General features: G+C 33.6%; 1 protein-coding gene across 8 annotated transcripts in view; it reads right to left on the bottom strand.

Annotated features, from left to right (window-relative positions):
* Positions 1-638: 638 nt before the first annotated feature.
* Positions 639-26,528, bottom strand: part of LOC128175386 (uncharacterized) — a 58,738-nt gene continuing 32,848 nt past the window's right edge. For 5 of the 8 annotated variants that reach the window (XM_052840960.1, XM_052840991.1, XM_052840971.1 and 2 more), the window contains 50 exons: positions 26,326-26,470; positions 25,867-26,045; positions 25,464-25,538; positions 25,219-25,349; positions 24,740-24,894; positions 24,489-24,633; positions 24,194-24,389; positions 16,690-16,949; positions 16,125-16,389; positions 15,650-15,892; positions 15,418-15,549; positions 15,093-15,296; positions 14,702-14,956; positions 14,395-14,593; positions 13,950-14,116; positions 13,625-13,786; positions 13,205-13,324; positions 12,978-13,106; positions 12,733-12,855; positions 12,533-12,649; positions 12,176-12,427; positions 11,939-12,070; positions 11,726-11,851; positions 11,485-11,622; positions 11,261-11,392; positions 10,867-11,118; positions 10,397-10,636; positions 10,127-10,255; positions 9,889-10,011; positions 9,507-9,761; positions 9,020-9,280; positions 8,714-8,836; positions 8,493-8,612; positions 8,138-8,260; positions 7,929-8,048; positions 7,618-7,737; positions 7,045-7,167; positions 6,817-6,939; positions 6,573-6,695; positions 6,331-6,453; positions 5,907-6,167; positions 5,676-5,798; positions 5,560-5,586; positions 5,347-5,453; positions 5,161-5,222; positions 4,893-5,074; positions 4,641-4,740; positions 4,047-4,063; positions 3,036-3,186; positions 639-2,139 (listed from right to left, as the gene is read on the bottom strand). In XM_052840960.1, the coding sequence (XP_052696920.1) occupies positions 1,953-2,139; positions 3,036-3,186; positions 4,047-4,063; positions 4,641-4,740; positions 4,893-5,074; positions 5,161-5,222; positions 5,347-5,453; positions 5,560-5,586; positions 5,676-5,798; positions 5,907-6,167; positions 6,331-6,453; positions 6,573-6,695; positions 6,817-6,939; positions 7,045-7,167; positions 7,618-7,737; positions 7,929-8,048; positions 8,138-8,260; positions 8,493-8,612; positions 8,714-8,836; positions 9,020-9,280; positions 9,507-9,761; positions 9,889-10,011; positions 10,127-10,255; positions 10,397-10,636; positions 10,867-11,118; positions 11,261-11,392; positions 11,485-11,622; positions 11,726-11,851; positions 11,939-12,070; positions 12,176-12,427; positions 12,533-12,649; positions 12,733-12,855; positions 12,978-13,106; positions 13,205-13,324; positions 13,625-13,786; positions 13,950-14,116; positions 14,395-14,593; positions 14,702-14,956; positions 15,093-15,296; positions 15,418-15,549; positions 15,650-15,892; positions 16,125-16,389; positions 16,690-16,949; positions 24,194-24,389; positions 24,489-24,633; positions 24,740-24,894; positions 25,219-25,349; positions 25,464-25,538; positions 25,867-26,045; positions 26,326-26,470 (7,757 nt within the window). In that variant the 3' untranslated portion in view covers positions 639-1,952. Of the gene's footprint in view, positions 2,140-3,035; positions 3,187-4,046; positions 4,064-4,640; positions 4,741-4,892; positions 5,075-5,160; positions 5,223-5,346; positions 5,454-5,559; positions 5,587-5,675; positions 5,799-5,906; positions 6,168-6,330; positions 6,454-6,572; positions 6,696-6,816; positions 6,940-7,044; positions 7,168-7,617; positions 7,738-7,928; positions 8,049-8,137; positions 8,261-8,492; positions 8,613-8,713; positions 8,837-9,019; positions 9,281-9,506; positions 9,762-9,888; positions 10,012-10,126; positions 10,256-10,396; positions 10,637-10,866; positions 11,119-11,260; positions 11,393-11,484; positions 11,623-11,725; positions 11,852-11,938; positions 12,071-12,175; positions 12,428-12,532; positions 12,650-12,732; positions 12,856-12,977; positions 13,107-13,204; positions 13,325-13,624; positions 13,787-13,949; positions 14,117-14,394; positions 14,594-14,701; positions 14,957-15,092; positions 15,297-15,417; positions 15,550-15,649; positions 15,893-16,124; positions 16,390-16,689; positions 16,950-24,193; positions 24,390-24,488; positions 24,634-24,739; positions 24,895-25,218; positions 25,350-25,463; positions 25,539-25,866; positions 26,046-26,325; positions 26,471-26,528 lie in introns of those variants that run through there. The other 3 variants (XM_052841009.1, XM_052841018.1, XR_008242679.1) reach the window with 3 other exon arrangements.

The raw sequence follows: 26,528 nt of genomic DNA, 5'->3' as shown, positions 1-26,528 counted from the left end.
CATACTTAGTAATAAATACAGGTTTTTTGCACATGTGATACAGATGACATCACAAAATCCGTATCGGCCTCCGGGGCTGATACAGGTTATCAGCCCTCCAGGGCTGATACGGATCCGTATCACACCCCTTGCGGAACTCCTCTGCCTTTTTTCGCTTCAGCATTTTTGCATGTTTACAGACGAAAAATAAAACATTTTCAGTTTCAGTCGACATTTTTAAGTGCAATTGAAAGCTTCAAATGCTAGCAAATGTTTTAAAGCAGTCAACTTTTAAAACCTGATGAAATTCCGTTCTGTAGCTTCATGTTTGTTAAAACAAGAAGAACTCATATTTTTATTAAATACATGTACATGTCCAGACTTTTTTCAATTGATATGAATAATCAATTTGTTCAAGTTGATGGGTTTTCTTTTTAAATTTATTACTAAGTATGTAATATAAATAATAATAGATACCCTTTTCCACATCACAGCTTGTATCAGCCCTCGACCAATATCAACCCTCGGGCCTTCGGCCCTCGGGCTGATATTGGAGTCTCGGGCTGATACAAGCTGTGATATGGAAAAGGGTATGTATTATTCTCTATATAAAACAAAAGACAGTACTCATCCGATTTCTCAGTATTAAAGCTAAAAAATCGAGTCTATTATTTTAATATAGTAGTATAGATACAATGATAAATTAACAGTACATATTTCAAATAAGCGAAAAATTTGAAGCTTGGGGATAAAATTGATTATCTAAATAATTCATTCCCGTGAGTTACAGCAAAAGCATCTTCGGAATACGAACTCGGAATGTCCGCATCACAAGCCCGACACTTTATCCACTCCGCTATGGAGTAAGTTACAAGTTGCCGTTAGTTCTTTCTTACCAAGGCTCATGCCACGCTTTTGTTTACATTGGTTCAATTTACCGGTAAAAGTTCTTTTTCATGCTGATTTTTCAATTCATTTGATTTAGGTCTAAACTTGGAATTTTCTTTTCATCATTCGAATTTTAATGCGATATTTCTTACATGTATATGGTGTAACTCCTAAACGATAAGTATTTAAATGACAGATGTTGCATCTCATTAAAAGGATTCTGCTTGTCATTATTATATTATTATTTTCAATTGTGTTCGATTTATTTATCAATTTCCTGAATTGGGATAAAATTCAAAGTCAATGAAAACGCAACCATATATGTAGCATGCGGTAAAGATGCAATGTCTCAACTCCTTTTGAAAAACAAATAAAAATCAGTTAGACTTAATATCCACACGTATTGGCAAAACTATTTTGCTTTTAATGTCTAACATGATCAGACAGTAGTATGCCAACCGAATGAATGTCGGGTCACTTTATTTCATTCATGACATAGTACATGCCAATCCAATGAATGTCGGGTTACTTTATTTTGCCCTTGAACTTTGACCTCAGACATGATCCCAGATCTAGAGAAGTAAATGATTAACGTAATGACACAAATTTGATACACCCTATCAAAAAAAAGTTAAAATCATTTTATTTATTATTCTAAATATATCTAAATATAAGGCGTAAAAGTAAAAGATGGCAAAGTGTGAATGATAAAAATTGGACAGAATGTTTATGCAGTGAACTGTTTCTCGATTACAGCAATAGAGTATCTGATTCAAAAATGTTAAACTCTCATGCAAGACATTAAAAGTTTTTTTTTTAATAGAGAATAACTATTTGCTACCATGAAACACAAAATAATATAAAAATTATTAAATCAGTGATTACAATTTTAATTAGAGCAAAAACCTTATATAATTGTTCGTCTGTTTACAAGAAAATACAAAATAAACGATTAAGTCGTGGAAACAGACACCATCATTTTTAAATATCAAATTGCTAACAATACTAAATAATTATCTTTATGATAAGTCAACTGCACACAGGTACATGCATCAAGTTATCCTGGCTGAGTAAACTTTGTCCAATTAGTTCCATCTGGACGACCTGGGATAGTGTTGGTGGTGTGGAAACTGTGTTGCTCTAGCTCCCGTCTCGTTGATTTGATTAGCTGTGACCCGAGGAAGACTAAACGGTCCCGTCATCCCTGTTGTATCTGAACGTTTTGCCATGCCTTTTACAGACGTGTGAATCAAGGAGTCGCCGCTATTCCCACTGTGAAGAAATGAATACTTTGAGTTACTTTATTCAAGTGAATTTAGCTTATTTAAATATACATCCTTGGTATAAAATCATATGTAAGAAATATTGTTAAATAACGAAAAAAAAAAACCCCAATTTGGATAGTTATAAGAAATTTAAACAATGGACACAGGAAACAATTGGAATAGTTGGAAACTAAATTAATTGATATTTACGGTATCAAATGAAAACAATGCCAATATATAAATTGATAAAATCTAAATTATACAATTCATTTGAAATTGTTTACTATATCAACAGGATATCCAGTTATGCCCACATCCAATTTGTACAATTATGAAAATAAGATAAGGTGTCCTTGCCTTTTAATTAATCTAAACCGTCGCCCCCCCCCCCCCCCCCCAAAAAAAATAAAACTAACTCAAAGAATTTTATGTGTTTGTTTAGGAGGCTGGATGGTCAAGAAATTAACGATCAGATTTGCCTAAAATTTTAAACTATGAATAGCTATAATTGCGTAATATAGAAAATATCTATATTTTTCCTATTAACATTGGCTATTTTCCTTTACATTTGTATTTCTATATGGATCTCTTCTTTGAAAGAAGGTAGAAACAGTCTAAAAATGGCCATGACATCGAGCCCTCTTAATATATCTAATGTCATTACAATTATGAACTGTTGGGCTATACTTCTTAAAATAAAAGAAGTTCATTTGACAAGAAAATAGCGACTAGAACTACCTATGATTTGTTAGGCTGTAAACTATTACCTAGTAATAAAAGTCTATAAATTTCAGGTTTAAACTTTGAGTATTTTTCTACATCCTTATTCAAAGTTCTTCTTTTAAAGGAGATCATTTTAGTCTCTAAATAGCCACGACCATCTAGCCCTCTTAATATTGTTACCTTGTGTCGGATTCGTTGTCGTAGTCTCGAGGAGGCTCACTCATACACGTATTTCCCCTTCTTTTCATATAAACATAAACTATTACAGCTATTACGATGGTAGCTGCGACTGAAATGCCTACCCCTAGTCCGAACGTTAACTTGTAGCTGTCTGCATAAGAAAGTGTAGAAATATATCAATAATAGAATAATAAAGGTTTAACTAGAGGTACTATGAGTAAGCGCTAAGAAAAAAATCATTATCTAGTAGTTTGCTATTGTAGAGAATGATGGATGCTATCTATTTAACCGTCCATTTTCTATCAATAACAACTGCTCTATTTTTTTAAATTGCTTATAAGTATACAAACCAATTTCTATTCTTTAAATTCCATTTTATTAAAACTTAACTGTTAATACATGAAGATGTTTATATCCTTATGATAACAAACATGACTGGAATCAAACGATAATCAATATATAAATCAGCCGTTTTTGCTGTATCGAGTCCAATTTTTTACCAATTTTTTTTCCAAACAATTTTTTTTCGAAAAAAAAGATAAAATACATCGGAGTGGGCCATTTTCAGTGGGGTGAGCGGGGATAAGAATGTTACAATTCATTTAGTTTCGCCTTACATAAGTTAGTTTTGTGTCAAATTTTATCTTTTAATCATTTCCATTCATGCAAGACATGTCACATACAAGAATTAAGCATTTTTAAAACAATGACCTTGAATTTGCCCTAATGACCTTGGGTCAAGATCATGAAACACTTTCCGGTCATAAGCAATTTTTGTGTGAAGTAAGAACTTCCAATGTCTCTCCATAAGAAAGATTTGGACTGGACACGAATTTTGCACAGACAGACAGATGGACGGAAAAACAGACGGACGGACAAGGTGATTCCTATATAACCCCCTCCCCCCAACTTCGTTTGCGGGGATATAATAAAGAGTATGTAATGTTTGTTTGGGTTATTGACATAAGTTTCATTTAAAACATATTTTGTTTTAAAATATGTATTCCTTACCAGATTGAGGTCGCGGGCTGCAAAACAAAACGTATTGGAATGAGTCATACATGTATGATACATGAATATGATAAAAACAAAATTATATTAATGACTGAACATTCAAAACAGTCTAGTTTCAATGCTTTTTCTAAATACTGAACCAATTATAATATTTGTTATTTCCAGTTTTTGAGAACAGCAATCAAAGTAAGTCGTAGGTAAATATATTGTCAATAAAAACAAACAATACTCTATTCTCATAGCTATTGGGTAAAGATAACACGCATTAGGAAAATGTCAGCGAATCTGTTGATGGAATAAATTCGATAGCAAACACGAAAGGGACAGTATAGTCCGAATAAACTGTGTATAATTTCTTAAGATATTTTTAAATTCCAATAAGACATTCTAAATTTCCATTAGAAATTAAATCAAATGTAGGATAAAAGTATTTCTGACATAAAAACGAAATTATTGCAACATACATATACTATAAAATGATAACCCGTAATTTGCAAATTTCAACTTGAAATATTGCAACATACATATACTATAATTTAATATGATAACCCGTAATTTGCAAATTTCAACTTGAAATACGTTCAGGAGTACCTGCAGGCTAGCTGACCGTCCGTTTCTGAACACTGGTGATCTTTTGGACATGGATTAACAGCTTCGTATATGGTACATACACTTGCAGAGCTAACGTTTACTGTAAAAAAAATAAATAACAATACAATAGGAATTAAATTCATCCATTAAAATACATTCTAAAAAGCTCTACAGACATTTTTACAGTGTTTGTTTCCCAAATGCTTTACTTGTGTTTGAAAATAAGAACGTTTTATGGTTAACGTGTTTTACCAAACTGTTCTGTCACAGGATCTTTCAATTCCAAGGATGTTATTTGTTGCTCTTTATTTTCATATATAATTTTGACTGATCCACCATTTAGTCGTTGCATAGTACTTGTGATGTCAGATTTTTGCTGGTCCAAATGAGTATTCCGTGTCACCAATTCATGTTCAACAATAAGACTTCCAACTCTATTGTAAGAACAAATCGACATGTTGTTACCATTTTATCTTAAACGACATCAAAATCGACCTGAACGAATGATATAAAATATTACCTTAAGTACAGAATTACTACCCGCTGGAAGTCAGTTATTGTTGCTTGGTAGAATGATGTTAGCTAGAATAATATAATCAATTACATAAGTGCAAGTTTTGATCATTTGCTTTATTCACAATGTCAAAAATCCAATTAACCCCCCCAACCTCCCGAAAAACAAAAACAAAAAACCAAAACAACTCACCGATGATTTCATATTTTGAGAAATTTGAATATATTGTTCATCAAGAGTTTGTTGATTCATTGCCATCGCAAATCTTATCTTTACTGTGTATTTTGCCTCTTCGTTGCCTGCAAAAATATTAAGCTTTGAATTATTTTTCTGAATCTTTTATAACAAGTACGTATATGATAATGTTTACTCTTATCTTTGACCGATAATGGAAATAATACTTACTAACATTACTCGGAGTCATTGGTATCGCTAAAAGTAAATATTCATTTATTAGAGAGGTCCAATTTTAAAATTTGAAATGTCAATATTACCGTAGAATTTTCATCATTGAAACTTACCTGTACAATAAGTCCCGTTCCCGGTAAAACCAGATTTACAGGAACAAGTATAATGTCCCTCAGTGTCCTTGCACTGTGCGTTTGGATGGCAGTTATGTTTGGTAGTGTTACATTCATTAATATCTGCAGCAAATTACAAAAGTGTTTATCATATCTACTACAATTATTAACATATTTTAAAAGTATACACTAAGTGTTATCTTTTTGATCTATAATTATAATAACAATTACTTTGACATTCTAGATTTGCAGACATTTGGTAGCCATCCTCGCAAAGGCATTGGTAGCTGCCTTGCACTTCGTTACAACGAGAATTCGGTCCGCATATTTGAGGAGTGTTGGTGCATTCTGGGATATCCTCGTCACATGTATTTCCTGTCCACCCGTCTTTACACATACAGGTTCCGTTCTCCCTGTTGCAAGTCCTAGTATTGCTGGTGTTGCAAAGGCACTGGTTTTTACAGTTAACGCCGTATGTCATATTTTGACATTCTGAGTATAACAAATGAAATCGGGTTTTGATATTGATGTGACATTCTTATATTAACTTTATACAAATATATCAAAAGGTTATGATATATACATTATTGGTGTAAAAGAATAAGAAAATTTCATGGTATCTGAGTAGGCATGATTGAAATCTAGAATTGTTCACCTTGGCAATGGAAACCGTTTCCAGAGAACCCAATGTCACATTCACACGAGTAGTTCCCAACCGAATTATAACACGTGGCGTTCACGTGACATTCATTGGAACCGTCTTGGCACTCATTTACATCTAAACAAAACTTATTAGTTTTAGAAAGTGCTTGGGAAAAAGTAAAACTAGATAATTTAATTGTACTAAAAACATTTATTAATTGACCAAAAAAAATATAAAATGTAATGCTTTATTACCTGTACAATTTCTACCACTTCCGAAAAATCCAGGGTAACACTCGCAGTAAAAATGACCATAAGTATTAGTACATGAGGCATTTGCATGGCAGTCGTGAGTGTTTTCAGTACATTCGTCGTTTTCTGCAATATAAATGCAATGTGTGCAATGAAATATCCAGTCTCTTAACTTGTTGACAAACGTTTCTGCGGTATTTGTTTGAAGACTTGCAATTCATTGAAATTTGAAAATACAAAGACATACCTAAACACGTTTGACCGTTGCCATAAAATCCAGGATTACAACTGCATTGATAACTACCTATTGTGTTTGTACACGTGGCTTGCGTATCGCACGGTTGTACAGGACGAGTACACTCGTTCACGTCTATAATGGGAGGAAAATGAAATAAAATTCAACTATTTAACAAGATTTATTGATAAAGTCGATTAATTTAAATGAAACAGTCGTTAATAATTGTATAGCCATTACCAGTGCAAAACGTCCCATTTCCTTGGAACCCGTCTTTGCAAGAACATACAAAGCTTCCGATAGTGTTCGTGCAAACTGCATTCTGATCACAATTTGCTTTCTGAGTTAAGCACTCGTCAACATCTGTACTCAAGATTTGTAAATATACGATAAAAATTTCAAATTTTTTTTGTATAATTGCAAATTGTTTGAATTGTGCGTTAACGTCCTAGTTAAAAATATTTCAATGAAATTAAAACGTAACCAGTGTTTTTTAAGACTATTTCCATTGTATTGCGAGTCTAGTTGGGCTTGTCATTTGATTTAGTAGACATGTGGTTGTCTGTCCCAGCAGAAATGTCCCTTAATTTTTAATTATTTCACAACCTTTATTTTTTTTTATAAAAAGAAAAACAGCATTAATATTTTACAACATTTTATAACATCCAGCATAGAAACACTCTTTACAATTCCTACCTATGTTTCTTTGTTAAAGTATATATATAAATATATATATATATATATATATATATATATATATATATATATATATATATATATATATATATATAAGCTTTTCCTGGATTTACAAACCTGTACAGCTTTTCCCGTCCCCGGTATATCCTGGGTTACATTCACAGATATAGCTGCCCATTGTGTTGTTACACATGGCTTTTGCATGACACACATTGGAGGAGGAACACTCATCTATGTCTGCAATAAACACTCTTTAAATTCTATGTTTGGCTTAAAATGAACTATAAAAATGTGATAATACATGTATGTTATAAAAATGAAATATAAAAAAAAATACCTGCACATGCATGGCCGTACCCTGATTATGTTTGTTTGTAAAATGATAAATATATATGAGCCTTTCGCTTATATATCGTGAAATTACAAACCTGTACAGCTTTTCCCGTCCCCGGTATATCCTGGGTTACATTCACAGATATAGCTGCCCACTGTGTTGTTACACATGGCATTTGGATGACACACATTGGAAGAAGAACACTCATCTATGTCTGAAATAGACATCGCAAAATTAACATAATTATGTAGCACATTTTTGCCTTTTGGGGAAAATGACCATAAAATATATAAAACAGTATACCTGAGCATGAATGGCCGTCACCCGTATACCCCAGACTACAAGAACATCTGTAACTCCCAACTGTATTCAAACATACAGCATTCCGATCGCACGTGTTTCTTCCAAGCGCACATTCATCAATGTCTGTATTATTCAAGAAAAAAAAACAATCTTTACAAGATGGGCAATACATGTAACGCTGATTTCAAGCGTAGTAGTAATGTTTAATTAATCACGATTACAAAATGAAAGTGTAGAAAGAGTGCCTCAAATATGTACAAATTCTTGAATAAACATATGTGAACAAAACAAAGATTGGTGTATTTTCTTTATGAAATTATTTGTATAAGCTATCATAAGAAATGAAAACACGAACTTGTGCAGTTTTTCCCGTCTCCAGTATACCCTGGGTTACATTTACAGATATAGCTGCCCACTGTGTTGTTACACATGGCATTTGGATGACACACATAAGAAGAGGAACACTCATCTATGTCTGAAAAAAAACCATTCCTTGATAATCATAAGTGCCCAATACATATACTTGCCTATTGGAAAAATGACGCTAAAGAAAATAATTATTAAAATATGGACTACCTGAACATGAATGGCCGTCCCCTGTATACCCCTGATTACAAGAACAGCTGTAGCTTCCGACTGTATCCACACATACAGCATTTTGGTGGCAAGTGTGTTTAGCCAATGCGCATTCATCAATATCTTTATTTTATGAAAAGAAAAAAACATGTCATAAAAATTTACTTTTGCATGTACTACCTCCATAAGATTTGATCACAAACGAAAAACTTACAATGCTAATATTTAAACATGATTCTTTAAACAATGTTTTGACAATTGGATGTTTTATTGAAAAGACAATACGAAATCATTTTTTACACCTACTAGAACAATTTCTGGATGAAGATTTTTCAAATCCTTGATTACAGAGACAGCTGAAGGATCCGATTTCCTCGACACATACAGAATTGTCACCACATATTTCTGGAGTCATTGTACACTCTTTTACATCCACGGAGCAATTGTGTCCTGTCCATCCTGTTTTACACAGACAGGAACCGTTCTTTTTGTTGCATGCAACCGTGTTTTGAACGTGACAATCGCATTGTGACTGGCAATTTAGTCCATATGTGTTTCCACGGCATTCTGTAAAACATTCAAGTGAAATGAACACAGATTGGTAACTCATCATACAAAATTCCACTCAATGCAAAAGCAAGTAAAGATGTTTTACAAGTGTGCTGTCATCAATTCAAAATCAAACTTTAAGCACGAAAATTGGATGCGGAATTTTTTATTAAGAAGTATACTGATGCTGGAGCGATTTTATAGTTCGATCAGAGTGTAAAAAAGAAAGGGTAAGGATTCTTACCAACACATTCTCCATTAGCCATCGTAGTACCGGCGTCGCATTCACAAGAGTAGGAGCCTGGTGAATTCACACACCTAGAGGATGTAGGGCATGTCGACGTTTGAGCACATTCATCCACGTCTACGTCACAATTGTTACCATACCATCCAGTTTTACAGAGACACGTGCCATTGACTTGATTGCACGAGACCGATTTTTCCTGGTCGCATGTACATTGCTGGTCACAGTTATTTCCATATGTCCAGATAGAACAGTCTGGTTAAAGAAGTTAATAAAAAAAAAACAAAATATTGAATGCATATCAGAGATAATGCTGGGAACTTTAATCAGCAAAGACGGAAAAATATAGAAAATGGTACAAGTTTTAAATAAAAGACAATACCTCTACATGTTCTCTGGTCTTCGTCTACAAATTTGCCAATCTCACAAGAGCAAGTATAACCTTCACCTGGGCCTTTTTCAGTACATGTATCACTACACGGGTTCGGAGAACAATCATCTTTGTCTACAAACGATTATAATCTTGGTTAAATGATTACCCGTGTTCTACCAATTATTTAATTTCTAATATTTAATAAATGAGCAAAAAAGATACAAAGTAATTGATGAAAAATAGTTACCTATACAGGTCTTGTTATCTTTAGACTCTAATTCATATCCTGTTCTACAGAAGCAGTACTCTGATCCGTCGCTAAGGACTCCACAGTTTTGAGAGCAGGTTGCTGTTGCGTTCAGACATTCCGTTTTTGCTAGAAAAGTGTTTAAAATCCAAAAGCCTTAGCATGTTATAGAATACCGATATTACCTAACAAGCCATATAACATTCAAATCTTCAAATATTTGCATGATGAAAATGTTTTTCTTCCGCTTAACACCTTAAAAAACCTCACCTAAGCAGTCCCTCCGAGTCGTAGTGTTCAACAGATACCCCAAGTGACAGCTACATTTGTAGCCGCCTATTGTGTTTGTACACAATTGATCGCACGGTTTCACTGGCAGGCTGCACTCATCAATGTCAATGCATCGACTGTTGTCCACAAGGGCAAATCCAGAATTACACCCACAATGGTAGCTTCCAATAGTATTATTACATAGTTGGGTGCAAGGAAGATTGGCACACTCGTCGATATCTACACAGAATGTGAAAGGATAGAAGATATATGATTGTTGTTGACTTAATAATTTGTAACACACGAAACATGCTTTTAAAAATTAAAGATTTATTATAGTAGTTAAGCCCTAAAAAGAAATAAATTGAAAAAGTTTACAAATTTACGACAGACAAAATGTGATTAGAAAAGCTCACTTAAGCTTTCAGCTCAGGTGAGCTAAAAAGTACAGACTGAAATAATTGTTTTACCTGTGCAAAACCCAGAGTTTTCTTGATATCCAGATCTGCATACACATTCATATGATCCAGGGATGTTTCGACATTCTTGATTACTTCCATTACATGGATTCTGTCTGGTACATTCGTTGATGTCAGCATCACACTTGATGCCAGCCCACCCACCCTTACATTGACATCCTAATTCAGGGTCACAGTGGGAGGCGCCAACTCCGCACTCACACGGGGTCGCGCAGTTCCACCCGTAAGAGAAACCGTCACATACTTGAAAAATATTTAATAATCTCCATTAACGTAGAAAAAGAGGTGATAGTATCATGCAAGTCAATTATCATTAAAAGACGTTTATCGGTGATATAATACAGTTCATTAAAAGATGTTTATCTTTTTTTCAATTATAACTTACCAGTGCAAGTTCTTTCGTCATTTTCTAAATACATTCCCCTTGGACAAGAACAGTTAAATGATCCTTGAGTGTTTATACACGTGTCTTTTAATGAACATTTATTTAATTCACTGTTACCACATTCGTTCACATCTACAAGATAGAAAAAACATTAATAATTATCATTAAATGATTAAAGATCGTTTTTAATCAAATATCATACTATGTCGATAACGGATTTATACCTATACAGGAAGACATATCCAACTCGTTAAGAATAAACCCTTCTGGACAGAAACAATGGCCGACCGTTTGGTTGTTTGGATCTTGCTTACAACCATAGCTACAGTTTAATCCAGGGAAAAGGAGACACACGTCCTGAACTAAAGAGTATAAATACATCATATTTATAACCTATATATTAAGAGAAATCTAGAAAGAATAATCTCAATATGTGAAAGTATCACAGAAGGTAGCTTGGCATACCCTTTGAACATGTTTTTCTATCGTCATCGAGGGAGAATCCAAAATAACAGTCACAGTCGTAGCTTCCATTGACATTTATACAAATCTGCGAGCATCCGTCAACATTAGATTCGCATTCATCAAAATCTGAAAAATAATATCCGTTTTTTGAAAAGAGAAGGACTATATTGTCTATGCAACCTTTTTGTCTCGTTTAATAGTACTCATACAGACCTTCACATTCATAGACATTTCTCTGAATATATCCAGTCCTGCACTGACAACTGAATCCGCCGTCCCTATTTTTGCATTCAGAAGTCAAAGAAGAACAGTTGTGCAATCCGGCATTTTCACACTCGTTTATGTCTACAAAAGGGTGAATATAATGGTTATCCTAAAAAAAAAAGATTACAGTGCACATATATTTCTTTACTGTCTTGTTGGTACATACAATTTCAATGACGTACTTACCTCTGCAGTCATCTTGCACTTTTTGATAACCTTGTCGACATTCACATTGAAAACTTCCTTGAGTGTTATGACATATTTTGTCTGTGCCACAGATGCTTCGATTAGCGCTACATTCGTCGATATCCTGATTGCAATTGGTCCCTGTCCAACCTGGCATGCAGACACAGCCCCTTATGGGGTCACACCTGTCCATCCCGGCCCCGCATTGACACATTCTACTACACCCCTCTCCGTAATATGGAGCAACACATTCTACAAATACAATGCACAGAAATTCACTATCTTAAATACCTAGCACTTGAAGCATTTCAATAAGTCTTTAGATTAAGATATTTTCAGTTAACAAACAAAAATTACGAGAACAAGTGGTTCGGTCCGCGTTAAGTTGGTATCCCGGGAAACACGAACATGCATAGGAGCCCTCCGTGTCGGTACATTGTTGTGAGCAAATTCTCCGTTCACACTCGTTAATGTCTGAAAATATATACTCGGTATATAAAAACTTAAAATAACGTATGTGATGATTTATTTATAACTCCGGATTTGCTGATACCCACCTTGGCAATTTTCATTGTTGGCTGCGAGTTCAAATCCAGCCGGACATATGCACTGGTAGACACCGGAAGAATTGTCGCAGGCATATTGACAGACAAGTCCAGCTCGCTTACAGAGGTCCGATTCTGGAATAAATTACCCCAAATTTTACACCATTCTACATAAATAATTATATAGAGTAAAATGTATTCAAGAAAAGATAATCTGAAAATGTTATAACTGTCATTTTTATCCAATCCCAAAATACCTGTCTGAATGCAAGAGCTGTTGTCAACCTGTAACTGAAAGCCGGAAACACAGGAACAAACGAAAGAACCATCCGAGTTGTCACAGTTCTGTTCGCACCCTGACGTTCCCTCGGAACATTCGTTAATATCTGTAAATTGGAAATCATCAAAAGTATCCAACATTTTCTATCGAAACCAATCAAAACACATTTAAATATTTCATACCATAAAACAATCTTTTCTTTACCTTGACAAACTCCCCCGGTTTCTCTGTAGCCATGGAAACAGTGACAGACGTAACTTCCCTCCGTATTTTCGCACGTTTGTTGACATACGGTGACAGTGGTGTCATTACATTCATTGACGTCTAATGAAGAACAAATTCGTTTCATAAGAGCAAAAATATATTCATAGCAATATTCCTCTCTATTAAGTTTACTTGTGTCACTTCGGAAGTGCATTGCCGTGCATATTGGAAAAAGGCCAATTTCTGTTCATTTCTAGATATATCAGCCCTTCGTTTCAATATCAAATAACTCAGGGAGATAAATTTAGGCGTCGAATATCAGTTGACAAAAAATCATAAATGTCAAAGACTTTGTCATGAAATTTTAAAAGTAATAATTATTGGAGAAAATACTTTATATGAAAAAATATGATTAGATACCTTGGCATTTGTTATCAATGTCTGCATAACCAGTTGGGCAATCCGAGCAATTGTAACCTCTGCCTAATCGAAGTTCTTCAGTGGCAGTTAAATCTATACAAGTACGTCCATGAACACAAGGACTCTCGGCGCATGCGTCTTCATCGAGTTCACAATCGTCTCCTATGTGAACGAAATAGCAATGTGTAAATATTTTTATATTAAAAACATTTAAAATAATATTTAAAGTTGCATGTCAGAAGGAAATACTACATCATTTATTAGCTTCATTCCAAGAAGCTAAATTCTTAGTGTCTTTAAAAAGTATTTTTTTTTATGTGTTAACCTGTGTATCCTTGATCACAGATACATCTGGCTAACCGGAACGTGCTGTTTGAGGCATCACGTGTTCTGTTATAATTGCACACTCCGTGATGACTACACGAACTACACATAATCATGATAATGTCCATGGCTGGAGCAGAAACCCCATCACTATCCACCACTGTCACACTGAAAAAGAAAAACATGTTAATTCAGTATTGCAAGTGGATGAAGAAGGACGCGTCTTTAAGTGGTTTATTAAAAAGCCAATAACAAAAACCCAGTCATTTTTCCAAGGTAGATAATTAACTGCAACAATAACCTTTAGAATGAAAAGAAATATTCAGATATAATTTTTATTAAATCTGAAGAATTGTTCAAAGTATGAAAAATTTTGAACTAATGTTTTTGTCAGTAAAAAAAAAGACTAAAAGTAATTTCTACACACAAGTGACGAAGCAAGGTACCTGATGCTTGTTGCAATGGTATCGACTGGGGTCCACAATGCAACCCCCGTCTCGTTGTTAAATGTAAACCCAACATTCGGTTGCTCTAGAATTCGGTACGTGAATCCTTTGTCATCGGAAGCGTTAAACCGGATTCTGGCCGTCTTATTGACCTCAACATGTATTACCTCGTCGCCGTCAATAAATGGAGGCTCATTTTCTACGATAAAAAAACAACCCCATAAGAATTCATACAATGATGCTTGTTTTACAAAAAAAAATTAAAATTATGAGATGAGGTTTACAATGACATATATATATATAATACCGATGTTAACGAGATCTTCTCTGTTGGAGGTATCGGTATTTCCTGAAGAGAGAGCAAGTTGTTTATCTCCTGTTGCTAGGTAGTCGAATATACAGGCCTGTGACGCAGAGTCCCCACCACAAGCCGCACGCGAGGCGTTCCTCTGTTCCTCTGGGTACTCATCCACAAAGAAAGGAACAAAGTCTGGATGGGAATGGTCTCTGTGGGAGAGCCCAGACACATAGTGGAAGATTGATGTTTCCTCGTTTACAGCCCCTGTGATAAAACATGTATTCAAGAATGAAAACATTCTGAATTTTTATCAGTCAGAACATGAACGAGGTAAATGCAGATTGGCATATTGACAAATTTTGCAGAAATTGAGGATTGGAAAAGAGACGAAAGTCATTACACATTTGTCCAAAGTTGTTGTAAATCTTCCTTTCAGAAATAACATCCTTTGCTTGCAGAATTGTTCCATTTGGAAGAACAAAATCGTTATTTGAATCACCATCGAAATTTCCCATTAATCCGGTCACTGTGCCATTATATTTAGAATCAACCACAGCCTCAATGGTAAGAAAACGCACTCCCAACGTTACCTTAAGCGTGATAGCTGTTAAAAAACCAATATAAAGCTCCCAATGTAAAAACTTTTATAGGCATGTAATTTATAAAATTAAGTCTTTGCTAAATGTAAAAATTTCAGTTATGAAAACGTTTGATAAATCATTTACATGTTCTCAAAAAGGTAGCAATATATGTCTGATTATCCCTTGTGATTGACAGATTTCTGTTTGAGAATCTGTAGGAATTGTCGGCCTCAAAATGATTGGTTAAATCCTGGTCATTTCCTCTTATATACATTCCTAGATAAGAGAAGGAAGTTTTAATGGAATATATTTCTTTAATAGTTAAACTAATTCATGATTTTTGCTCTTCAAAAATTAATTTTAATTGTATACTTACTGTCTTTGTGACGCGAAAGTTCTACTTGAACAAAGGCCCCCGTGTCATCTCTTGCAGCAAATGCACTAAATATAGTAGCATTTATCGTGGTCCCATTTGCTCTTTCTGCTAAGTCAGTTCTTGCTTGTAACTCGAACTGTTTATCAGTTGTATTGATTCTCAAAAGGACATATTCGTCATATCCATTAAATGTGTATTGATGTCCATCCAGAGTGTTAATATGAGGATCACCAAAGAGCCATGCTGAATCATTTATGGAACTTATTTTAAAAATTTCCCTCTTAAAAGGGCATACAAAGTTTCTAACATGAAAATTACATGTAATTGCAATATAAAGATTAAAAAAAAAACTAATATTATTTAAGTTTCAATGGCTAATTTTGGACTTTATTCAATCAAATAAAAGTATTCTATATCCTTTTGCAAATTCCCTAAAGTTTACTCAGTTTGAAAAATAACATTTGTCTTTACTCACATATCCAAAACCTGGAAACTCTATAACACCAAGTCCTTGGGCGGACTTCGTAATACCAATCACAATGTCCAGTGCTACAGCATTGATCCTTAGGCTGGAGATCCTCGTTGTAATACAGGGATGTGTCGAAAAACGGGCTGTACTCTAACAGAGTGCCGGCTGCTGGTCTTGTCCAGGTGCGTGTAGTGGACCCGAACCTCCAGCTCGACCACCAGGACCAGCCAAACCACCCAAACCACGTGTTTCTTATTGAATAGCAGCATTCCTTTTTAACAAAATACATAGTATATGATATGTTTTATTTTCATTTTTACGTTGTTTTAAAGATGTTGCCAACTATAATAATTTCTGCGAATATTGCTCTCAATTTCTTTTTAGATAATTTTTATGCGTATATTAAAACCTTTTAGGTTGGTTAACATCCTAAAACACATAGAGCTAACTAACTCGGGGTCAGCAATCTAGTTTCTAAATTGCATGTTCTTGAAGTCAAATTTTTATACACAGAAGAAGAGGGACGTAGAATAAAAACAAAAAAAACCCCGTTAATGCGGTTGTAACTTACTGCACTCCCTATGAACGACACCATAGATGCATAACAGATCACGCCATTAGTATAATCAGTCCGTGAATATTGAAATCCCCCGTCGAACTGCAGCCAGTCAAGCTGGCAGGGGCATATATTTGACCACCATTGTCTTCGATTGCGTAGTACTACATCCATTTGTTGGACTTTATTCCTTATATACCAATTAAAGCAGGACAATTCGTTTCCAACATATCTTATCTCTGTAGTGAGTTTGTAAATCCAAAATCCCGGACTTCCTACAATCGTTACAAGAGTTTAATATTTAATTTTTTATGGTGATTTGTGTTAATCAAAGCATATTTTGATAAGTTAAAAGAAAAAAAGAATAAAAGAAAAATCACTAAAAGCAGTGTACAGTGCTGCTATCGTGAAAGTTGACAAAACTATCCTATCCTATCCTATATCCTGTATCCTGCATCCTATCCTGCAAATCAGCTCTATCCTATCCTATCCTATCCTATCCTATCCCATACCTTCAAAATATAGGAATGCAAGTTAAATGAAACGAAATTTAAGAATTAAATGATTTTATCAATTAATGTAGTTCTCAAAATGAATAATTAAATCTTAAAACCGAATATTCTTCGAGCAGGATAACTTACTTACCTGTGCTACGGTAAAATTAAATCGTACGCGGGATGGACACAATCACGTAAACAAACAGGTAAGCGATTCGATTTTTTGATTTTATTATATTTATGCACAAAAAACAGATAAATAATTTCGATGCACTTATTGAGGAACTGTTGAGTCACATATTTTTATCAAATTATTTTCTTATCACATATAACTGAGCGTAATTATCATTATTCGAGCGATCTGGAAATGAATAATTCCTTTGAGAAGTTTATATCGTTTATAGTTAAAACACTCTGAATTATTTTTAATGTATAAATTCTTGACGAGAGCCAAGTTAAATACAACCGCCATGGCCCATGTCACGTGACCTCTTTTTGACAATTTTGTGAAGTTCTAGGCTAGAATGCGACTTTCTCTGACCGGAATTTCCACCCCCAACAATCAGCAACACTCAGTAAGTGTGATTCTTGAGGTATTTTGTGATTTTTCGTAATTTGTAAATATACCTGTATACCTGTATACTTCTGTGAATACCTGCTCAAGTACCGTCACGGTGAGTGACCACTCTTCAGTTATCAACTTGACAAGGTACCGTTAGCTTTTGTACGTGTATATAGATACTCTGTAAATAACTGTACATAATGGCCACTGGTATGCTAAAACCAGTCTATTTGAGAAACTCTGATATTGTTCAAGGTTCAAACCCTGTTACAGACTATGAACTTCTTGAATCCGTCTTAATCTGTACTAGTGAAATCAAGTGTATTCAAAGAGACCGAGGTCTCTGGAGAATTTATGTGAACACTACCCAAAGTAGGGATAAACTACTAACCGAAGGTTTTGACTTTCGAAATACACATATCAATGTCTTTGAAACAAATCCTTTCTCTGCGGGAACAAACTCGCCCTTAGAGGAAGTTCTGCGAATCACAATCAAGGGAGTACCATTGTCCTTAGACGATGGTGAAATTATCAAAATGCTGGATAGCTACAAAGTTAGCCTTACAAGTCCAATTAAATATGAAAATATTAGACATCCCACTACTCATAAAATGACAAGTATCCTAAATGGGAACCGTTTTGTGTATGCCAAACCTCTACAAAATGGCCAATCACTCCCACGATCAGCTTTTTGTGCAGGCATTAAATGTCTCATTTACCATAAAGGCCAGCCATCTAAAAAACGAGTACCCAAATGTACAAACTGTTGGGGAGAACACTGGCGTACCCAATGCAGCGACAAAAAGCGTTGTCGCATTTGCCTTAAAACAGATCATGAACCAGGATCAGAGAAGTGTGAGGCTTTTGTCGAAAACCAGAAGAACGTCATATCCTTTGCCGGTGCCGATAACCCATTATCGAATTTCTTTCCGTGTACCATACATGTTTTTGGAATCCATCATCGCTCCGCAGAACACGCTTTTCAATATGTTAAAGCCATTCGCTGCGGAGATCTCTCAAAGGCTACAGCTATACAGGCAGCAGAAACGGCTCTAGACGCAAAAATGATTAGTAAAACAATCCAGATTAATGATGAATTCATTGATAAACAGGAAAAACTAATGGAAGAAATTGTGAATGCAAAGTATGATCAGGTTGAAGCTTTCCGGGAAATTCTGGACAAACAAGAACAATCAACACTCTTTGCTGAGAGTGTTTTTGACGATTTCTGGGGAACAGGTCTAAACAAAACCGGAACAGAACATACCGATCACAGAAAATGGCCTGGACAGAATGTGCTGGGACAGATCTTTCGTAAGATCGTCAGTACGCGAAGGCCGGCGCCACCACGGAGATCTGAGTCTGTTCCTAGGAATCTACAGGCAGCCTCACAGCGTCATATCTCAGACATGTTGAGTTCGATTCGGAAATCCGACAAAAGAGCTGATAAGCAAGCGTCTACTATGCAAGACCACTCTCGGTCTCCGCGTAAATCTATGCGGACCAACAGGCGCAAAAATGCGGGCTACAAAAACACCGATGTCAACTCTCTCGGAGAAAAACCACTGGGTACGGACTATGATAGTGGTTAGTGCGCGCTCTTAAACACTGTAGTCTGATGATCGACCCGGACATGATTTTAAGGACTGCGTATTGTAGACTGTATATTGTTAAACATGCTTCAATCTGTACTGTTTTTTCATTTAGAACGATAGCTTATTTCATACATGTAAAATTTTTAAATGGATAAGTTTGAAATTTTAACAGTTAATGCCCGAGGCCTGAACTCGGACGAAAAAAGAACTAAATTATATGCATGGTTACATGATATTCAAACAGATATAATTTTTGTGCAAGAAACCCACTATATAGAAAAAGATGTATTAAAATATGATGCTAGATGGTTAGGAAAATCGTATCATTGTTTTAGCGATTCAAAATTTAGTAGGGGTGTATCAATTCTTTTTAAAAAAGAATTAGATGTAGAATTAATAGAAAAACATGGGTCTATAGATGGTAGACGACTGTTTTTGAAAGTAAAAATTAACGGCATTGAACTAACTCTTGTAAATGTATATGCACCAAACTCTGCTAAATATAGAAATGATTTTTTTATTAAGTTAAACAGTTTTTTACACAAAAGATGCGTAGTTGATCTTGATAATATAATAATGTGTGGTGATTTTAACTGTAAAACTAATAATCCACAAGATCAAAGTTCAAATAAACTAAATAAAATTGTTTCTTCACTAGAAATGTATGATATTTGGCATACAGAATATCCCGATTTGGATGGTTATACTTGGTGTAACGCAGATAATGTTCCTAGTAGCAGAATTGACTATATATTTGTGAGCAGAAATTTTATTTATGATTTTGAAAAAATTACATTACGGAAAATTCCCGGAACAATTAATGGGAAGAGAATGTCTGATCATAGACTTCTGAAAACTTCTTTTAAAACAAATATTAACAAAAGGGGAAACGGTTATTGGAAGCTTAACAATTCATACTTATCTGACGAAAATTATCAAAAAGGTATTCAAACTTTGATTAACGAAATAAAATATGAAGAAAACACCAATCCTATGGTAAAGTGGGAATCTTTCAAAGCAAGAGCTCGTGAATTTTCTATTAACTTTGCAAAAAACTCAAAAGAAAGTATTAAACAAAGAATATTATCATTGGAAAAGGAAATAGACGACATTGAAAAATTGGAATTTCATCATATTGATATGACTAAAAAACGCAATCTTGAGGCTGAATTGGATAAAATTTACGATATAAAATGTAAAGGAGCATTTGTAAGGTCAAGGTCTAAATGGATGTTAGAGGGAGAAAAATCTTCAAAATATTTTTTTAACTTAGAAAAAAGTAGACAAAAACAAAGTATAATTAAAGAACTAAAAACTGACAACGATACATTTAATAAAACAAATGACATTATGGGCGTAATGTGCGATTTCTATGAAAAATTATACTCCTCGAACAAAGTTTCCGACAATTGCATTGATGAATATTTATCATCTGTAGAAATTGATAATAAACTTAGCGAGCATGATGCTAATTTTTGCGAGCAATTCCCGTCTTGTGAAGAATGTACTGAGGCTGTCATGAGTTTAAAACTTAACAAATCTCCAGGTTTAGATGGTCTAACTAATGAATTTTATCAATGCTTTTGGAAAGATTTAAAGCAACTATTTCAAGATACACTAAAATGCATTTTTGAAAATGATCAAATGAGTTATTCACAGAGACTGGCAGTTATTTCCCTTATTTTTAAAAAAGGCGATCAAACCAACATTAAAAATTACAGACCAATTAGTTTGACTAATACAGATTATAAAATTATAGCTTTTGTATTTGCAAGAAGACTTCAAAAAGTGATTGATAACTTAATAAACGAAAATCAATCGGCGTACATTAAAGGGAGGTATATTGGAGAAAACGCAAGAATAATTTTAGATTTATTCGATTATTGCGAGGAAACAAATAATGAGGGAATTTTTCTTTTCCTAGATTTTGAAAAGGCTTTTGATTCGATAGAATGGAACTTCTTATTAAAAACACTAGAGAAATACAAATTCAAAAATAATTTTATAAAGTGGATGAAGATTCTGTACAATAGTCCGATGTTTCGAATAAAAAATAATGGATGGATTTCTAAAACATGCTATATGTCCAGAGGAATACGACAAGGATGTCCAATTTCGGCAATATTATATTTATTTGTAGCCGATATTCTAGCTTTAAAAGTGAAAAACAATGATCAAATTCTAGGAATAAAACCAAGTAATTATAGTAAAGAGTTTAAACATATACAACATGCAGATGATCTGACTTTGTTTTTAAGAAATAGGGAATCCCTAAAAGAGGCCATAAAGACTATAAAAGAATTTTCTAAACATGCAGGGTCTAAACTAAACATTGACAAAACAGAATGTATATTGACAGGTCGTTTAAAAAGTTGTAAAAATGATATTTTTGGAATAAAAATAAACACGTCATCCATTAAATGTTTAGGTATATATATTGGACATAATAAAGATGAGTGCTATAAGAAAAATTGGATAGACAAATGTGAAAACATGAAAAAGCTATATGAATCTTGGAAAAGGAGAAAACTCACAATTTTTGGTAAAACTGAAATTGTCAACACACTAGGTATAAGTAAATTTATATACGTAGCATCAATCTTACCATTACCAAATGAAGATGTAATTAAAAAATTGTATAGCCATATTTTTAATTTCATATGGAATAATAAAGATAGAATTAAACGAAAAACAATAATTGGAAAAATAGAAGAAGGAGGGACAGGTATTGTTGATGTACTTATAAAATTCCAAGCATTAAAAGCAGCTTGGATTCCAAGATTTTTGAGAAATAAAGGTAGAAGTATTCTGGGTGAACACCTGGATCATCTATTAAAAAGTAACAATATAGATTTTGAATATATGTTGAAATTAAACTGTGTTAAGTTGGCTAACTTTGAAATGTTTAAAAACCTACCTTTGTTTTATAAAGAAATTTTTATGTATTTTAATCAATGTAAAAAAATTACAGAAATATCAAGTATGAATATAAACGATGTTTTACAAGAGCCTATATGGAATAATAGGCATTTTGTATTTGATGGAAAACCTTTGTTTTTTAAGAATTGGATTAAAAGTAACATTCTGTATGTTAAAGACCTATTCACTGACAATGGGTTTAAATCATTGTATGAAATTGGTGATGAAGTTTGCAGTAAAGCAAATCTACTTTGTGAATATAAGATTATAAGTTCTGCCTTTAAGAATATTAGAAATATTGACGGAGTTCAAGCAAAATTTATTAATATAAAAAACAAGAGAATGTTTTTGTTTTTTAAACAGTATTGTACAATTGAAAACAAGAAATGTAATTTTTTCTATGATATATTATTATACAGAAAATTTGAACCTCCAAAGTATAATCGTATTTACAAAGAAATGTATAATATACTCCCTGAAAATTGGAGATCTATATATCTTCAAAAAATCAAATTCGCTTTAGATAGAAATATTGCTGAATTCAATTATAATTTGTTACATAACATGTTGTGCTGTAAGAAAATCATGTTTAAGTGGAAAAAAGACACATGTAACAAATGCACTTTATGCTCTGAAATTGAAGATATTCAACATCTTGTATTCACGTGCGAGAATGTACGAAGCATTTGGAACATATTATCTTTTGTAATCAATGTGAGAATTCAATGGAAAGATGTTATTTTTGGCTTTTATTTTGAATGTAACAAAAAGACACGCTTATTAAATAACCTCATTTCTTTTGTTGCTTTAAAAATCTACAAATACAAGATGTTTTGCAGACTAGAAAGTCTCGATGAAACAGAATATAATCTAAGAAATCATGTTAAAAAGTGTACTATTTTTTGGATAAATGTATTGAAATTTAGTCAATGTGACTTAAGAATTGATGTGATTGAAAATGTAACACAATTGTTATAAGATTGTGAGACACATGGTTTTTTTGTGTGTGTTTTTTTTTTCAATTTATTTTGTATGATTTAGATATATATATATAACTACATGTACGAAATTGAATAAAATGACTTAAAAAAAAAAAAAAAATAATGTATAAATTCTTAAGCATTTATAGCTAGCTAACATTTATTAATTCGATATGTTCAGGATAATATCGGACAGAAATATGCGTCCCTGTTATTGGGCATCGAAGAAATTATATGAAACGTGAAGCAATGTATGTTTCTTGTATACATGTTTATCTTTTAAAATGCCGAATTGGTCGTTTATAAATTCAAGCTTTTATTACTTTGCAGACTTTAAATGAAGTAAATACAGAAATCTATTTCTGACGTTGTCAGATGTTGCATCGAATTCTCGCAGTAACCCCGTACTTGCGTACGAATTGACAAGATGTAGCGCCGACATCTTAGCGTGCATCAATGTTATGCACCGCATTCTTGATATAATAATTATTCTTAAATGGTTTAACTTGTAAAACGTATTAAATTGACATTGAAAATACATTGTTAAGCCAATTTTCGTTTCGCAAAATAACTCTGAAATTTATACTCGAATCTGATTGGCTACAGGATGCAGGATAGGATAGGATAGGATAGAACTTAACTTTTATATTTCTATCATGTATCGTGCATCCTGCATCCTATCCTATCATATCCTTGTCAACTTTCAGGATAGCAGCACTGTATATGTTGTATATTATCATGTTGATATTTTTACGCTTAACGATAAAATTCAGAATAAATGATGATGAGATTGTTTATTTTTTATCAAGGGCGATCATCATCAATATATCGTATATAAAATGGCAATGATTATATTGATAATGAAAGTTTAAAAAATGTTTAGCAATTTAAATTCTGAGTATTAAAGCTAATGTATAACATAGTTTTATACATTTTATAGCATAGTTGAGTCTTTTGTTGACCTACCCCTGTTTCCGGGTATCTGACTGAGAGTGAATGCTCCACTTTGACATGAATATGGGTTACTGGTATAAAAACTCCTGAATCTGTACCCAATTGAAATATCCAAGCCAGCGATGGTATTCAAGTTCACGTCGATGTAGTAAAAGATTGTGAACGTGTTGAATCCATCCGTTATCAAAATAGCTTGCACTGTCACAGTCTTCAAAATTGTGTACACGTAAAAATAATTTTAGCTTGTTTTAAAATACAACTACATGTATACATTTATAATTTTTGACGTTTACAAATAAAAAAATACCTGTCTTCTATCTGAGTAAAGAGCCATGTCTTTCCAGGTAACTTTAAGCATCCACGTGGCTTCAAAGAAGGGAAAGTCATCTCCATAGTATGATCTAATGATTCTGTTTCCTTTTTCTAATGTTGTACTGTCGCCCCATGTTCCCCTAGTAATATATGTGTCAAAGTCAAAAAGCAATTCTGTTTATAAGAGTAGAGATTAATACATATGGAGTTTTCAAATTAAAAAAAACAAAACAAATACAACTGTACCTGGTGTACGTATTGTAGTATATTCTGTTCCCAGAGGTTAGGTCCGTCCAGAAGGGACAGATTATTTTCCTTTCGGACACCGCGGAGGACGACATGTCAGAGATCGATAGGCTGTTGTACCTTTCTACAAGACTGATTATACCGTTGCTGCCAACCTACAGAAAAAGCCTTATTCACAATCAACAAATCTTACCGAATGAAAAACCCCCTTAAAACCATCTAAAAAAAAATTAAACACATCCTCCCCCGAAAAACCCCACAAAACATACATCAACCAAAAAAAAAAACCTCAGCAAAACAAAAAAAGGAAAAAAAAAGAAAAATATAAACAAGCAAAGCTCTAAACACAATCAATAAAATTCCAATGTGCTTACATTATCAATTTTTATATACGATTATTTAATTTTAACATCAAATTTCCATGCTCTTGGCATTTTTAAAATCTTAATATATAAAACAAAATATAGACAAAAACTCACATAAACGGTGTCAACAGTTCCTTCCGTCCCGTCTCCTATGTAAAACTGCGTGGGTGGATAAAGTGCTTGACTTGTTACGTCATCGCCAGAGAACGAATAATCGCTCGCTTCTGATCCATAGTTAAATGTATCTACCAAAGTTATTTGTAAATGAAGCATCGAGTTCATTCATGGCATGTTCTAGATTGTAAATATCAATGATGATTTTAAAAAACAAAATCTTTGAATAAATGAAATAAGTTTACCGCGAATAATATATGGCGTTGTTGGAACTGTTGTGGTTGTAGTTGGAGCAGGTGTTGATAAGGTTGTACTGATTGCTACTCAATTATTAACAAAGTTTGTTTTAATATATTTAGGAAAAAATGTATGATAATTTGATAGCTTAAATATTTCACTGAAATATAGTGATATTGCACAAATGTTATAAACCATTCACTTTTACTACACAATTTCCTGTCAAATCCAATACATGAATAACAATCCATTTTTTTAAATATTTCCTGTCAAATGAAATATATTGTTTGTTGAAGTAACAACTTTTATCTGGATGGATCCATACCTAGTTGTTATAAAACCTTTTTTTTTTTAGAATTATCAAACTTTTTTTTTAGAAAATTTTAAGGCTTAAGGACAAAGTTTGCAAACCATTGGACGGTAAGCAGTTGATGGATATATCCTCATGATGACCACAATTGTGTGATCCCCAGCCATTATGTCTACAGTCTTCAATTCTTGATTCAGATCCATCACAGTAAACATTGTCCATCCATATCTGACCTGTCCCTCCTCCATTTCTTGCACAACAATATGCTTCAGACGTGTTCCTAAACAGTTGTCCATAACAATTGATTCATCAATCAATTTCAAACTATAAACATCTTTCATTTCTAGAGCGAAACGTACTTGAATTAATATTGATCATAGTGAGTTTAAACGCTCATTGAATTTGAAAATATTTTGATGACCAAACAACAATATGGATAAAATCAATTTTGGACGACTTCAAATACGTTCATTTTTTTTAGCAAGCAATGTTGAAATGACCAAACATACAAAACTTTCACCTCGAAACCACGATCTCAAAAGATACAAAAGATCCCTTACCAAGGTAGCCCTAAGGTTCGACAAACAACTGAAGCGATTCTACCATTAAAACCATCATCACACACTGTTCCCCATTCTCCGTTGTGGAACACTTCTAGTCGACCTTCATATTCAGTCGCTCCTCCCACAAGCCGCACTGTAGAATCTTAAATAGAGTATCAACTTTTAATTAGTGCTTGCTTTATTTTTCAGAATGTCACTCC

The sequence above is a fragment of the Crassostrea angulata genome, chromosome 1 (assembly GCF_025612915.1).
Source record: "Crassostrea angulata isolate pt1a10 chromosome 1, ASM2561291v2, whole genome shotgun sequence".
In the NCBI taxonomy this organism is placed as follows: domain Eukaryota; kingdom Metazoa; phylum Mollusca; class Bivalvia; order Ostreida; family Ostreidae; genus Magallana; species Magallana angulata.
This window is presented reverse-complemented; position numbering and strand designations above follow the sequence as displayed.